Source organism: Mauremys reevesii, linkage group 6 (assembly GCF_016161935.1).
Source record: "Mauremys reevesii isolate NIE-2019 linkage group 6, ASM1616193v1, whole genome shotgun sequence".
Classification (NCBI taxonomy): Eukaryota; Metazoa; Chordata; order Testudines; family Geoemydidae; genus Mauremys; species Mauremys reevesii.
The window spans coordinates 123,117,089-123,132,180 of record NC_052628.1 but is presented as its reverse complement, the minus strand read 5'-3'; the positions used below and the strand labels follow the sequence as shown (position 1 = coordinate 123,132,180).

The following is a 15,092-nucleotide window of genomic DNA, read 5'->3' as shown; positions in this document are numbered from 1 at the left end:
GGCCAGTGGTTTTCAAACTTTTTTCCTGGCGACCCAGTTGAAGAAAATTGTTGATGTTTGCGACCCAACAGAACTGGGGATGAGGGGTCTGGGGTGTGGGAGAGGCTCAGGGCTGGGGCAGACGGTTGGGATGCAGGGGTGAGGGCTGCGGTGTGGGGCTGGGAATGAGGGGTTCAGGGTGTGTGTGTGGGGGCCCTGGGCTGCAAACCAGCCAACGGGAGTGTCGAGATGGTGCTTGGGGCGGGGGAAGTATATGGTGCCCCGTGTGCTCTCCCCCCCCCCCGCCTACGGGCACAGCACGTATCAGAACAGGTAGGGACTAGCCTGCCTTAGCCAGGCAGCACCACCAACGGGACTTTTTAACGGCCTGGTCAGTGGTGTCAACCCAAAGCTGCCATGACCCAGTGCCTTCCATTCCGCGACCCAGTACTGAAAACCACTGCTCTAGGCTATAAAATCCATTAGACCACCTATGGACTGGCTGATGTTCTATTTCGCTGCATATTCTAAGGCCCTGAGCGTGTACGCTGATTCTTGCAGGCTGACTCCTGGGCCCCCATGAAGCTTCGCTGGCCTGCTGGGGACTCTGTGGGGGTGCAGCAGTCTGCCCACGCAGATCTCACAGGAAGATCGGGGCTCAATCAGAACTTTTTTTTTTTAAGGCCAGAATGGACCCTAAAATAATCTAATCTGACCTCCTGTCTAACACAGGCCATAGAATTTCATCCATTTACTCCTGAACTGAGCCCCGTAACTTAGGTTTGACTAACATACACCTTCCAGAGCTCAACAGTTGGAGAATCCATGACTGCCTTCCCTTGGCAGTTTGCTCCAATGGTTACTCACCCTTGCTGCTACACATTTGTGCTAATTTCGCATTTGAACTTCATCTGGCTTCTACTGCCAGCCATTGCTTCTCATGTCTTTCTCAGCTAGAGTAAAGAGCCCTTCAGTACTTGGTCTTTTCTCCCCATGAAGATACTCTCACATCCTAATCAAGTCACCTCTTAATCACCTTTTTGATAAACTAAACAGACTGATCTCCGTTAGAGTCCCACTTAACCCTTCAAGTCATGAACTTACTCCTACCTTCCTGCACCCCAGAGGGTACAATCACCCCTCTCTCCTCCCAATCCTTTTCTGCCCACAAACAAAACAGCCCTAGAAAAACTCTGAGTGAACGGAACATACTGGGCTTGGAAAAGCAGGACCCTCCAGTCAGCTGTTTTGAGCTTTAGGACGTTGGGCCTCTTCTCATAGTCTGTTGCCTTTGATGCCAATGCATGGTGCACGCTAACTGCATTTTTCAGATCCTCCTCAGACAAAGCCTTTTCTGGTTTATATTCATCCTGCAGTAATTAAAATGAAAAGACGGCAGAAGTTATTTCAGATTGTTCATCTTTTCCTTTAACCTAACAAAGGCAATACAGTCATGTTCCATTAAGTGCCATCAACAGTGATTATAAAAATATCAATTTAACCTAATCTGTCCTATAAACATTTCCATTTTTGGTTCTTAAAATGTTACCTTTTAAGATTCTTTAATATCTCTGCAAGGAAGTGAAGGAATTCTACCACCTTCCCGACAAGAAGAGGGAAGAACAGTAAATGTCATGAAGAAGTTAAATAAATCCTAGAAGGCTAAATTCCTCAGTGTTCTTAAGTCATAGCCCAGAAACTGATTTTGGATCTCACATGGTGTCGAACCAGTGTAAGATCAGAATCAATTAAAAAAACACCATTCTAAATACAATCTGAGACCCAGCAGTGTTGTAAAGTGAAGCTGCAAAGACACTAGTCAACCAGGCGTTGTGCATACGTGTGCAATAACATGTGAAGGTGGCACAGCCAGCCAAAAATAGGGCATTACAGAGGCACGTCAAGGGACAAGTCACCTCCTGGCTGCAGCGGTGTCAGTTTACACAAAGTTGCTTAAAGAGAATTTGCAAATAGTACTTAACCTCTATCCATCCCTAACCTATGACCACATGATGTTGATCAATCTTGATGTTAGATATGCCTCATTAGGACTCCTGGTGCTGAGCAGGGTGGAGCGTAGCTGCCACATAATAGGGATCTAATGTTTCAGGGGGAAGAATAAGCTCTGGCCATGGGTGATCTGTCTCCGTGATTATCAAACACTACTGGGCAGAGATCTAGTAGGCAGACCTGCTCTAGGAATAACAAGGCAGGGGGCAGCAATGCTTTAAACAGAGGCCCCACTAAGGGAACTGACTCATCTGAGTGTCCCGCACGAGATCAAATCCTTAGCTGGCGTAAATCAGGGTAATTCCATGGAGTCGGCCAACAGAGCACGAGTAAACCTGCGTGGGAATTCTAAGGATATACAGGCCACTCTGCAGTCAGAGCTAATTAATAAAGTTGCTGCCAAGCCTGGAATTAGGGTTTCCTCGACTCATCACCTTGGCTAGTTCAGTGTCCACACAAATTAAACCGTTGACTTGCTGAGTTAAGGTTTCCATCAGGATTCCCCCAGGTGGCTCACACAGCAGGACACAGCCTGCACTCGATCTTCACGCTGGAGGTGCAGTAAGCACACCACTCTCATGGGCTGATCATCACTGACCCCCAAGTGCAGGACAGAGCTTTCCGTCCCCCCACCAGGGTCATAGAGTGACTGTGCTGCTTTGTCCACAGAGACTCTGCTGATCTGGGTGGTTTTCTCAGACACAGGACCCATGCACTGGTGGGTCTGGTAGGTCATTATCACCATTTGCTGTCCAAAACCAATACACTGGCCTGTAGACTTCTCCCTGCCTGTCATTTGCAAGAGTCACTGTGGTTCTGTTATGACCTGCAATGGAGAAAACAAGAGGGTAGGAGACTGGCGCAAAAGAACCCTTCTGAATCTAATCAAATGTGGCGTAAGGCATGTGCATGGTCCCACAGCAAGAAGGAAAGATGGAGATTGGCAGTGCTTCATGGAGAGATGCAAGCTAGGATAAACCTAAAGCCTGCAATGGTCTGGCTCCAAAACCGTCACCGGATGTCAATGATCTGGCCAGCTACTGCCCTGTCTTACACTTCCCCCACTTCTTGGGAGGGGAGATGATGATGGCAAGTCAACTCCAGCAGTATCTGACTCTGTCCAGTATCCCCCTTCCAATGAGCCTTCACACCTGGACAGGCATGGAGACAGACGCATCCCTTTTTATCTACAGACCGAAGTCAAACATCCACGCGAACCCTACTAGGTCAACTAGCAGCCTACAATACCACTGATTTTGGGCCTCTGTTAACTTCCCTGAAAGCCCTGGGAAGGGAACTGTGGAATCTCTTAAAATAATTTTACTTTGTTACTCTCAGACAAAGTCTAGAGAGGCTTGTGATCGGCAGTCAAACTTCCCCCACAAAGGCCCTCAGTCCTGTAGAGCTGATACTGGATGCTGAGACTTGGGCTGAAGGACTCCAGTAGTTGGAGAACACCAGGCTACACATCTCCTTTAAACATGCATAACACAATTCCCCTGCAGTTCCAGTGTCTGAATCCAAGTCGGCTGGCTCAAGCCCAAACCCAGTTACAGTGAGGCAGCATGACAGAAGAATTTGGCAGAAGCTTTGGCCTCACTATCAGCTGAAGTCATCTTTTAATGCAGTGTTCAGTCTCGGCATCCTACTGAACTCATCTTTCCTTGGATTTCCAGGTAGCCAGCCAAAATTGCCTTTTCCATTTTCAGCTGACTCACAGGCTGTGCCTTCCTTAATCCATTTTTAGTGAACCCCAGCGTGACATTTTGCTTGTTACCAACTATTGTACATTGGGTGGACACCTTCATTGACTATGCAAGATCACTATACAATTCTTTTCTTCAGAGGATCCTGTACGTGTCCAGGTGCTGATACTTAGGTATGAGCTCTGTCCTTATGTCATTTTTTATCTTGTGTCAATTCCCTCCCCCCCTCTAGTCAAAGGAAAGGGTCTGAGCAAATTTACACACAGAATATCTTAAAGCCCATAGCATTATAAAGATACAGTGTAATATCACAAAACTAGTATCGCTGCAAACAAAACTCAATCTAAACAAACCGGTATGGCTGCTTTACTACACAATTTGTCAAGAAACCGTTTTTTATTGCATGGAAGTCGGCCCAAGCTCAGTCTTCTACACACACATCCCATTTCAGCTCAGGCTAATGATGAGACATTGTGACAGTCTCCTGTTCCGCTGATTTCCTGTCACATTAGAACCACACTGGGCAGGAAATTAACCGGGGGGTTCCATGCACACCACAGACATTAAAGCTTGTCACATTTCTGATCTTACATAAACTTGGGCAGAGGTATTTAGTTGGCTAATTGCAAGTGTTTCAGCTAAGCCCCTCTGGCAGCCTGGCTGCTCATTGATTCAGAAAGCATCTTTCTCAAATCACTCATTTAATAATGGGCAACACAGCAGTTAGCACTGGCCCCATTCCACTGAATATGTGGCCATAGGCTCTGATTCTGCTGATGCTTATACAAGTGTAAACTTGGAGTTACCGTCCCATAGATACCACCGTAATAGGTGTCTTTAAAAAGAAACAAGGATAGAAAATTGTGAGAGAGCAGAATCAGGTCCATACTGCCCTTTGGAAGATGATATATCTACCAATTATTATTACTGTAGCATCTACAGGTCACTGCTGAGATTGGGACTCCATTGTGCTAGGTGCTGTACAGAGACAGAGTGCCCTTGCAGCGAACAGCTCGCCATCTCGACTGACAAAATGTGGGAGAACAAAGAAAGGCACAGAGAAGGACGTGACTTGTCCCAGATCATACAGTCGCTCAGTGGCAGCGTAAATGCAATTCTCAGAATAGTTTCCATGGAAGCCAAGGTAGCTAGAGTTCTTCTGGAAGTTAGGATAATTTGCGTATCATTTAGGCTTTGTGTATACTATACTAGCAAAACTTTTGTTGGTCAAGGGTGTGAAAAAAACCCACCCCTGACCGACATAAGTTTCACTGACAAAAGCACGGGCGTGGACTGTCCACAGCGCAGCTCCACGGGAGATCTTACAGCCGCGCAGGTACAGTGGTACACAGCTGTGCTGTTTTAAGGTCCATAGTGTAAACACAGCCTTTGTGCTGAAAACCACAGTTCTGTAGCTTTCACTACAATGAAGCATGCCAGACTCTGCAAAAACCCTGTTTTTTCCAGAAACAATGAACTTCTGGGCTGAGATTTTCCATGCTTCGTTTCTCCCTAAAGTGGATTTCGTGGAATCAAAAGTTTGCAGAAACCTGTCACCTTTGACAAAAGCTTTGACTGGAAAATGTCGAAACAAAGTTTTGACTGTCTTGTTTCCTTTTGATATGGTAAAACCATTTTGTTTCCAGTTGATCATTAAGTTTGGTCTTTTATATTTAATATTTCAACACTATGTAAAGTCAAACAATTAGATGGTTCCAAACTGAATTTCTGTTCACTGCAGGAAATTTCAGCATTTCATAATAAAATAATAATAATAAAATCCCCACCCTATTCCTGGCCAGTTCGAAGGCAAACCCTCCCCCTAGCCTCCTCTCAGGCCATGATTAATGGACTAGTTTCTGACATGCATCATGGCAGATGGGGGTCTCCAAAAGGGATCTGAAGGAGAAGGTAGAGGCCTTCTGCATCCATTCAGGAAAGAAGGTCCATACACATAGGCAGCACAGAGATATGTGGTGACAAACAGGCAGATGATGTTGTTTTCACTGGTAGGGCAGAATGTGTGAAGCCGTGAATGACAGCAGCAGACTAGTAGGGATGGGCAGAGTTAAGAAAGAGAGAGTGAGACGTGGTCAGAATGACAGGCAGCGAGAGGATCTGTGTACGGACTGTAGATGTGCCATGTGGGTCTTGGGAAACGAGAGTGGGTACCCAACTGAAGGGAGGCTCCAACAGGAAAGGGTTGGGAACCCTTGCTTTATCCCCCTTAAAGAAAGCTATTTCTTTTACCTTTTGCAAGTAAAGCACTGTTCCCTTCAGCACAGCGTAGAAGGTTTTCCAGCCACGCTTCCCTCTGGGAGCTAAAGAGAAAACAAAAGAAATGCAACCCATTTAACTCAAATCCATTTTAGCCTTTGTCTAGGCAACAGGGAACCTACATTAATTCTGCATTCAACGTCTCTTGTATTCTGCTTTTCAAAGGGGAGCGTAACTCGCCAGACTGCCTGCTCTGTAGCTAGGGCCGGGGGAAACAAAACAGCTATGATTACAGGCCAGGCTTGGGTCAGCAGGCGAATAGAGCTTATCCAGAAAACAGCTGCAGTGCAGGTACCTGTCCCAGTTTTGCGAGCCCGACCATATGAATTTCACCAGCCGCAGGAGTGGGAGACGCTATGCAGCACAATCTGAGCTCTGTGTGGTGGCAGAGGATTAGAGTAGTGAAGACCACCAGATAGTGGAATTAGAGGGAACTTCTCTAACTGCAGGCAGGCACCACTCATAACTGTTACAGTGCCATTCTGTAGGGGGTAGCAAACCAAAGCATCCATCGCTCTTGCTGCAGCCACAAGGAAACCAGGATCAAGTTTTCAGCTGCTTCCCCAGTTCCCTCTTCCTAGCAGAAGAAAAATGATGGAAGACAACTAAAATCCCAGACAAATTCCTATATTAAGCTGGTCTTAAAGTTGAAGGACCACACCAGTGAAAACACAATAAACTTGTAATTATCTCAAAACAAGTATTACAAAGCCAGGGAATTCAGAGTTTAAACTACACTTCAAAGTATAGCCCAGATAAATGTGTTAGTCTCTAAGGTGCCACAAGGACTCCTCCTTGTTTTTACTTCAAAGACATTTGAACATGTTAAGGTGTAAAAATGCACCGTTCGTAGATTCATAGAGCTAAAGGCTACAAGGGACCATTGGATCATCTAGTCTGACCTCCTGCATAACACATTTCACCCCATTATTTTCTGCTAAGCCTATTTGTATTTGACTAAAGCATAAATTGTGATTGGCTAAAGCACCTCTTCCAGGAAGACATCCGGTCTTGAACTGAAGACATCAAGAGATGGAGACTTCACCCCTTCCATTGGGAGCTCGTTCCAGAGGTTAATCACTCTCTCAGTTACAAACGTGTGCGTAATTTCTAATTGGAATTTGTCTGACTTCAGCTGCCAGCCACTGGTTCTTGTTATGCCTTTCTCCACTAGAATAAACAGCTCTTTAGCACCTGGTCTTTTCTTCCCTTGAAGGTTCCCACAAAACCTTAACTTGGCCTTGTAGTGACTCCATGAGAAAAATAAACGTGAAAAAATCTATCTTTAAAAATTGGTTTAATCTTACCTGGGACCACAAAACCTAAGAGAAAATTTTTCAGAAGTGTTTAAGTGACTTAGGAGACTAAGTCCCACTGACTTTTAATGGGATTTTGGCTCCTAAATCATGTCCTAAATGCCTTAATCATGTGTATGGTTATCACAGAAAGTGTAATCTTTAGTCCATTAAATAGTATGCAATTTTTATTGTTCTGATTAAGCAAATAGCATAATAAAGGAAGCACAATTCTTCATTAAGATTTGTAAAGGGAGTGGACACCACTAGCAAACCTGGAGTGGGATGCTGGTAAAATAATTCAAAGCCACTGCTCAGAACCTGTTTATAACATGTTTAACCAATGAGGTGGCCTATTTATTAAGAAGAATTAGGCCACTTTGATTTCAGAAGTACCTAAATATGGATTTAGGAGTCTATCTTTAGGGCTCCAACTCTGAAAATGTTGACCTTTAAGTTTCTAAGACATCCTAGCATGATACATGGCACAACCTTAAGATACTTGTACACAGCTGAAAAAGAATAACAGGTATTCATAGTTCATAATAAAATCAGATTTTGTTTTCAGTGTTAATCCCAGCAATTGTAATATGAGTTTACACCACATATACATTAACAACAATAGGGAAAACAAAGATGTTCTCAGTAGTCACTGCTCTCAAAGCCTAGTTTCTGTTGCTTCCCCCACCCTAAGAAACAAGGCTTCAGTTTTCAACAGTATAAAAATTGCATTATCACCAATACACCCCCAACCCCAAAAAGCCCTCAATAATGAGTCCTCCATTACAGAGTTACAGCAATGAGGAAATATGAAATTAAAAGCCGGAAATGCAACCAAACGTATTGGCACATTTATTATCAATAAGGGGCCAGGAGGTACCAAACAACATCCTATTTCTGAAAGGATGCAAGGTCTAATTTGAAGAAGAGTGTTATACATCACTAACAAGGAATGCCCTGCTAGATTACAGGGTTATTCTGAAAGGCCAGTGAACTTCTACAGGGATGGACCAATCCTTGGATTCTCAGCTGGGGACTGACACACCCCGGGGGGTTGCAAACAGGTGTTTCAAGGAGTCAGGATCATCCTTCCCTTCTTTATGAAAAATTTCTGTTGTAACTTGGAATCATGGATGGCAAAAGTTGAAAAATATTGGGCTAGTCCATGAACAGAACCTACAGTAGTTCCAATAAAACTGGTCTGAGTTTTGTGAACAACACTTCAGTTTCTTTAAGCACAAAAGATACACATTGCTCTCCAATATTACATTTTCATTACACAAATTCACTAAAGCAAAGGACATGGGTACCATTAACTTTATGCAACTGGGCGTGGAATAGTCCCCAAAATGGCCCAGTAGTGTTCTTTTCTGCTGTGATAATCAAATGGCTATTTTGGCCTGGTCTACACTACGGGGTGGGGTCGATGTAAGACACGCAACTTCAGCTACGTGAATACCATAGCTGAAGTCGAAGTATCTTATTTCGACTTACCTCCCATCCTCACGGCGCGGGATCAACGGCCGCGGCTCCCCCTGTCGACTCCGCTACCGCTGCTCGCTCTGGTGGAGTTCCGGAGTCGACGGGAGCGCGTTCGGGGATCAATATATCACGTCTAGATGAGACGCGATATATCAATCCCCGATAAACCGATCGCTACACGCCGATCCGGCAGGTAATGTAGACATACCCTTTGTTTCTTATGCCTTCAATAACCTGGATGTAGCAGGCTTGTTCTTGTTTATGGGCAGAAGGCCATAAGCCACTGGAGGGTGAAGAGAGGTACCTAAGAGATAAAACAATAAACATAAAAGATGCTCACTCCTCTTTCCATCCATATCTGCATGGATTTTCCGAGCCAGAAATCCAGTTTTATACACAGCAGCATTGGGGTCATGAGGAATGTCCAGGAAGGGGTTATTGGAATGACCGATCCGAGTAATGGCCTTTGAATGGGGTCCATTATCCTTCTCATCAGTACCATCAGAGTGAGATTTTTTTTTCTCCTCTTCGTCTCTAAAAACAGATGAACACAACAAAGTTTAGGGGAAAAACCCATTGCCCAGCGCTATTATCTTGCAAGGTTTAATCTCCTTAATTTCTTCACATGCTTTATTTTTCAGAATTTTTCCTCTCTTTAGGTTATTCTTATCAGCATTTTTTTTACTATGGGCTTGATCTAAACCCACTGAAGACAGTGGGACGGCTCCCATTGGCTTCCATAAGTTTTGGATCAACGAAGTATTTAAGCACAACCCTAACTTTAAACATTTTGACACAAAAAAGCCATTTTCTATTGACAAAACTTTTATGGGAAATATTTTCAGCCAGCACTATTTGTAACTAACCGTTTCTCCATGGCTTGGGTGCCTAACTCTACCACCCACCCCTGGCAAACTCTTACGGAAGTCATTGGTTGAGAACTGCAGGATCAAGCCCTGGCTTTTGAAGAGACTGCTTCTCCCTTCCTCGCCAGGGAGGAGATATGGAAAAAGCAATCCCATGGCAAATGAATTGGTTTAGCAATGACAAGAAGATACGAATGCTTGACATCTTTATATTTGTGAGGTCCAGTTATGGAGATCTGTACCTCTGCTAATATTTGCCTCCATGAGTTCCAGCCTCTCACTTGACAAACCGTCATACTCTCCCAGGACCCCAGACCCACGATGGAATAGTGGCAAACAGGATGCATCTGAGAACTGGAGTTTAAAGGAGGCAGTTCCCATGGAGGAGGGGATCTCCAGACTGCATGTGCAGGAGGATCACACAAGTGCAGTTACAAGGCCGATTTCAGAACAGAACTGCAACACTAGTTTACAATACCCTGAATTTTAGCATTATTAATAATAATTGGTAATACCATAGTGCCTAGAGGCCCTAGTGGCAGACGAGGACCCCACTGTACCAGGCACTGTTACAATTCTCAACAACACATTTAATTTGTGGATTTTCCTTTTCCTAAAAGTAGTAAAATTCTTCATCAAATTTCATTATTTTTTTCCCCTAGTGGGGTCATTTTTCTGTAGACTTCAGACTAAAAACGGAATCCCAATACCTCCATTTTATTAAAGGTAAAGTTTATTTCACCAGCAGACTAAAAGACACCTATGTTTTTCTGTAATCTACACAGCCCTGCTTTGAAAAAGGCCTTACAGATACTGATAATTTGAATGCAGACCGTGGATTTGCAAGTGTCTTCTTCAGTGAACAATTCTTCAAGCATGTATATTATATATTGTGTCTCCATTCACTCTATTCTACACTCTAATTCTTACTTCTATTTCCTGCATAGTGGAGCAAACATACTTCTTATAAACAATAAGGAAAATGCTGATCTCTGTGCTCCGTCTAAATATCAGGCAAATAAAACATATTTCACTTTAGATTATTCCACGCCTAAAATGGAGCAAGTCAAACTCACTATCCTTCTCCACTATGGAGCCGGCAAGGATGCATCGGATTCTAAGGGCAGAAGGGTCCATTCTGACCATCTAGTCTGACCTCCAGCATAGCACCAGACATGGAAATCATACCCATCTCGCTCAACAACTTAGGGTTGATATTAGGAGAGGATGGTAAGACTTTAACTTCCTAATACAAATGTACACACACAAGAACCTCATGGGGATACTGGAGACCCTGAGGGGAGTTTAATTCAGTAGAAGGATGGAAAGTTACATACCAGTTATTGAGCTAAATTCATCCAAGGTGTAACTCTACTGACATCACTGGAGTTACCTCAGGGATTAATAGTGTGAAATTCCAGCTCCACTCAAGACAATGGGAGATTTGCTACTGACGTCAGTGATATCAGGATTTCAGTCATTGTCTTTGCCACGTTTCTGTCGCTTCCCCCACCCTAAAAAACAAGGCTTCATATAGCCCCAGTACAATTATAGCTCCACTTTCCAGGGAGCATGGGGCAAAAATACTGCAATCTCTATGTAGTTCGACTCTCCTCCATGTCCCTCACTCTTTAAACCACAGACTGAACATTTAACAAAGCTAGAGGAGATCTGCACATGTATGTAAACAAGCACAGATTATGGAAGAGTGGAAGGAAGAGGGGAAAAGAGAAAGAACAACAACAATCATATTTCCTGGGATCTCCATTTCCCTCGTTGTTCAATCCTACTAAACGGTATTTCATGCAAGAGGAATTGGGGAGCAGCGAAAATAAGGAATCTTTCCTGACCGTGTTCTTCTCAGAACAGCGACTGTAAGAAGGAAATTTACTGGCTCTCCGCCGCTTCCAGATCAGAGCTGCACACATTACAAATCACAGAACATGGTTCATTTTAATAGCCGACGGCTTTGCAATGGGAACTAAGTTAGCCCTTGTCTTTGATGGTACGTGAGAAGGAATGGACTGCAGCTCACCCTCCCAGAGCTGCACTTACTCTGCCCTGCTGATAGAAGAATAACAAAAAGCTTTTGCTCCTAACTGAAGTGTCTGTGACTTTGAACACACCAGGGAGTGGATGTGTTGAATATGGTGATGCTTTTCTGTCTACAGGTTTGATAATGAAATTTATGGGAGCCTTTCATGAACTTCAGTGGGCTCTGGATCCAGTCCTGTGGCTGCACTGTAAACAGCAGCACGGACAGCAAGTCTTTTAGAATGACGACAGGTCTAGCCAGTAACAAGCGATGAAGAATGAGATGAGGATCGTGTATATAATTTATCGTCATCTTACTCTGCTCTGCCCCAGGTCTTTAATCCACTATGTAACAATTGCTGTCAAAGCTCTGAAACCCTTGTTTAGCTTACAGGAACAAACAGAATCTTTGGCTATCAAAGAGACTCTGACCAGATTAAGAGCATTTCTTCATACTTCTATATCCTGGGTGCATCTACAACGGGACCCTCCAGCATTTTTCTCACTGCTGGCCAAGCAATACAGCAGCTTCACCAGTGGTAATAAAGTGCTGCTCCATCCACTATGATGGAGCCGACTGTTCTCATGTGTCCACCATCCTTTGCAGGCCAATCTACAGGGGCGGGGAGGAGTCATGGTCCTTCTCTTTTCAGGATAAGTAGTCCCTGCACTGCCCAGAGCCCAAGCACTGCTATTGTGAACAGCAACTGCACAATGAAGAAGGTGGCTTCAGGCTCAGCCCTTCACAGCCACTGCTCGCAGTCCCGCCTAAATTCACAGGATCGCCATTGGAGCTGTTCTCAGAGTGTGCCCTGCATCCTCTGGGGTTTGAGGCAGCTTGCTCATGAGCTTGGATTGCCCCTGAGACCCAGGCACTAATGGCTGACCAGCCACATGCAGCATTCCATGAGGATAAGGTGGCCCTTCACCCATATCCCAAATTCCTGTCCAAGGGGGGGGTCTCCAATTTCCACCTCTGCGAACCTGCCTGTATTTCCCCCCAAACCCATCAGGGGAGACTGGGCTGCAATGGCTAAATGTTAAGAGGGCGTTAAGCTACTATTTGAATAGGACTACACCACCCCATAAATCACCTTGATGGAAAAGCGTGGGAATAATGCTAGGAGTCAATCAATTCCCAGCTAGGCTGTCCACGTGGACTAGTCTCTGTGCACGCTCTTGCCAAGAACGAGATGAAATTCTGGCACATTCCACCAGGCCTAAGGCAGCTGCAAGGGCTCGCCACAAAACGTCTGTTGCTGGGGTATATAAGATATGACATGGAGCTCCATACATATATTCATGCTGCGTTATTCTAGATCAGAGCCTCAGTTTGAGAGAGCAGTCCTGCGACGTTTACTCAGGAGAGACTCCTCAGATCCACCCCCTTTGAGTCTTGCAGTTCTCTGTTGATTACCAAGAGTGGGGCTCTATGCAGGTAATGCTCACAGAAAGAAGACCGGTTGCTCACCATAATAGCTGCATACTTCCAGACGATTGCCTGTATGGATTCTTATTACCTCTCCACCTTCCCTAATATTCCAAGTAATAAAACAGATTCTTGGTTGAGCAGAGGGAGCTGAGTGGTGGCTGGAGCTGCTCCCTTTTATGATCCCTCAGGTGGGGACACAAGGGTGTAGACAGGATGCAAGCAGCCCCAATGGATTGTACAAGCTGAGCTTGCGTACTGAGGGTGCACATATCACCAAGGGTGTGGAGCCATGCAGGCAAACATCTCAAAGAGACAGCTACTCTGGGGTGTAACCCTTTTCTTTAACACCAAAATCCACTACTCAGCACGGACATCAATCTAGGGCTGCTGCATCCCTTTCCTGTTGGTGTATTCATGCCACAAAGAAAATGAATAAGAGGAAATGCCAATTAATATGGTTAGAAGCAGAAGTTTTCTCTTGTGTTTAGCACGGAGTGCTGATGGAGTATTAGCTTGTCAAAAAGCAGATGGGGGTGCGAGGGTAGATCGGCCTCTTCTGAATTAAGTCTCTTTAATATTAGTTTGTTGTCAAATTCTCCATACTTAATCCAAAGACAATACTAGACAACAAGCCAAGAACAGGAAACTCAATCCAAGACTTGCATTTCTATTCAGTGATTCCAACACAATACACTGGAAGATAAAGGAGGAAACTCAACATCTGTTTTATTTATGTAGTCAGAGAACAAACAGAGGATTTATATTTCTGCCTTTTGAAGTTGAAGTTTCCTACTGAATGAAAGGTCTTTCTTCCTTGCAGACATGCTGATTTGCATAATTAACAACTTTCCTTACTGGAGGAGAAGGGGAGTAGAACATGGAATTTTGCTAATGGAAGAGCGAATCCAGCGTTTGAGTCTCATGGAACCAAGACTACAGGTTCCAGAGTCTAATCCCAGTGCAACGTATGTAGGAAATGGATTACCATACCAGGGACTGATTTAAAGATCATGAATTCTGCACAGTATACTTACACTGCCCAGTCAAGCTTCTCATTCTTGATCGAATTGTAGAGAGCCTGCAAAGAGAAAGAAACAAGAGGGAATTACTGTTTGGACTCTGTCATATATATTTCAAGATGCCAATGGAAAATGTATATCTACCACTAGCAAATGAGTTGCCTCTGAACAAGAAAGAGCATTAGCCATGCACAGCAACTCTTAGACTTGAGCAGGAGCAAGAATACTGGTCAAGATCAGACAAAAATGTTAGAATATAGGGTCTGAGATTTCAGTAATTCTCCAGAGGCAGAAACATCAGATACATTTTTGTACAAAATTTTGGTTTTGAAATATCACATAAGCTACTGAAATGCAAGACATTGTAAGACCACAGGACTGCATCTGGGGTCAAACCCTGGCCCTATAGAAATCACTGGGAGTTTTGCCATTGACTTCAATTAAGTCAATTTCACCCTTGGCTTTTATAGAGATCTGTACCAGAATAGCTTACCTGTGAAACACATCGAAATCATTCAACCTGAAACACACTTTCATACTTCCATCAGATATGCATACACAAAAGCACCCATAAAAATACTTGGTTTCTATGTGCAATTAACTTGCATTAAATAAACTGTAAATATCTTGTACGTTGCTGTAGTACTAAGGGCCAGTGTCTTTGGCACTGAAAGTCCCAATTCTTTTGGTGTCAATGGCCTGTTGTGACAGGTCTTTACAAAGTGTGGCCTGTAGGGGAATTTGAACTCCTGTGGACATCAGATAGCTGGAATGAGTTTCCTCTGAGCGGGACAGTTCATACCACCTTGGCTAAGTGAGTTTGATCAGGTCTCCCGCACGTGGCTGACCCATATCATGGATAAGAGCCTACTACTGCTAACAGCTAATGGAGTAACTCTTTTAATTTAAGTGGCCAAGGCCTGTACTTTTGTTTGTGAAATGCCCCAGGTTCTAGTGCAGCGTATACCCCACACTTGGGGGGTACTTTATGC

General features: G+C 44.2%; 1 protein-coding gene across 8 annotated transcripts in view; it reads right to left on the bottom strand.

Moving 5' to 3' along the window:
• PSD3 (pleckstrin and Sec7 domain containing 3) overlaps positions 1-15,092 on the bottom strand; it is a 167,623-nt gene that overhangs the window by 19,072 nt on the left and 133,459 nt on the right. For all 8 annotated transcript variants that reach the window (XM_039543486.1, XM_039543487.1, XM_039543489.1 and 5 more), the window contains 4 exons: positions 14,116-14,159; positions 9,090-9,283; positions 5,946-6,016; positions 1,192-1,349 (listed from right to left, as the gene is read on the bottom strand). In XM_039543486.1, the coding sequence (XP_039399420.1) occupies positions 1,192-1,349; positions 5,946-6,016; positions 9,090-9,283; positions 14,116-14,159 (467 nt within the window). The remainder of the gene's footprint in view (positions 1-1,191; positions 1,350-5,945; positions 6,017-9,089; positions 9,284-14,115; positions 14,160-15,092) is intronic.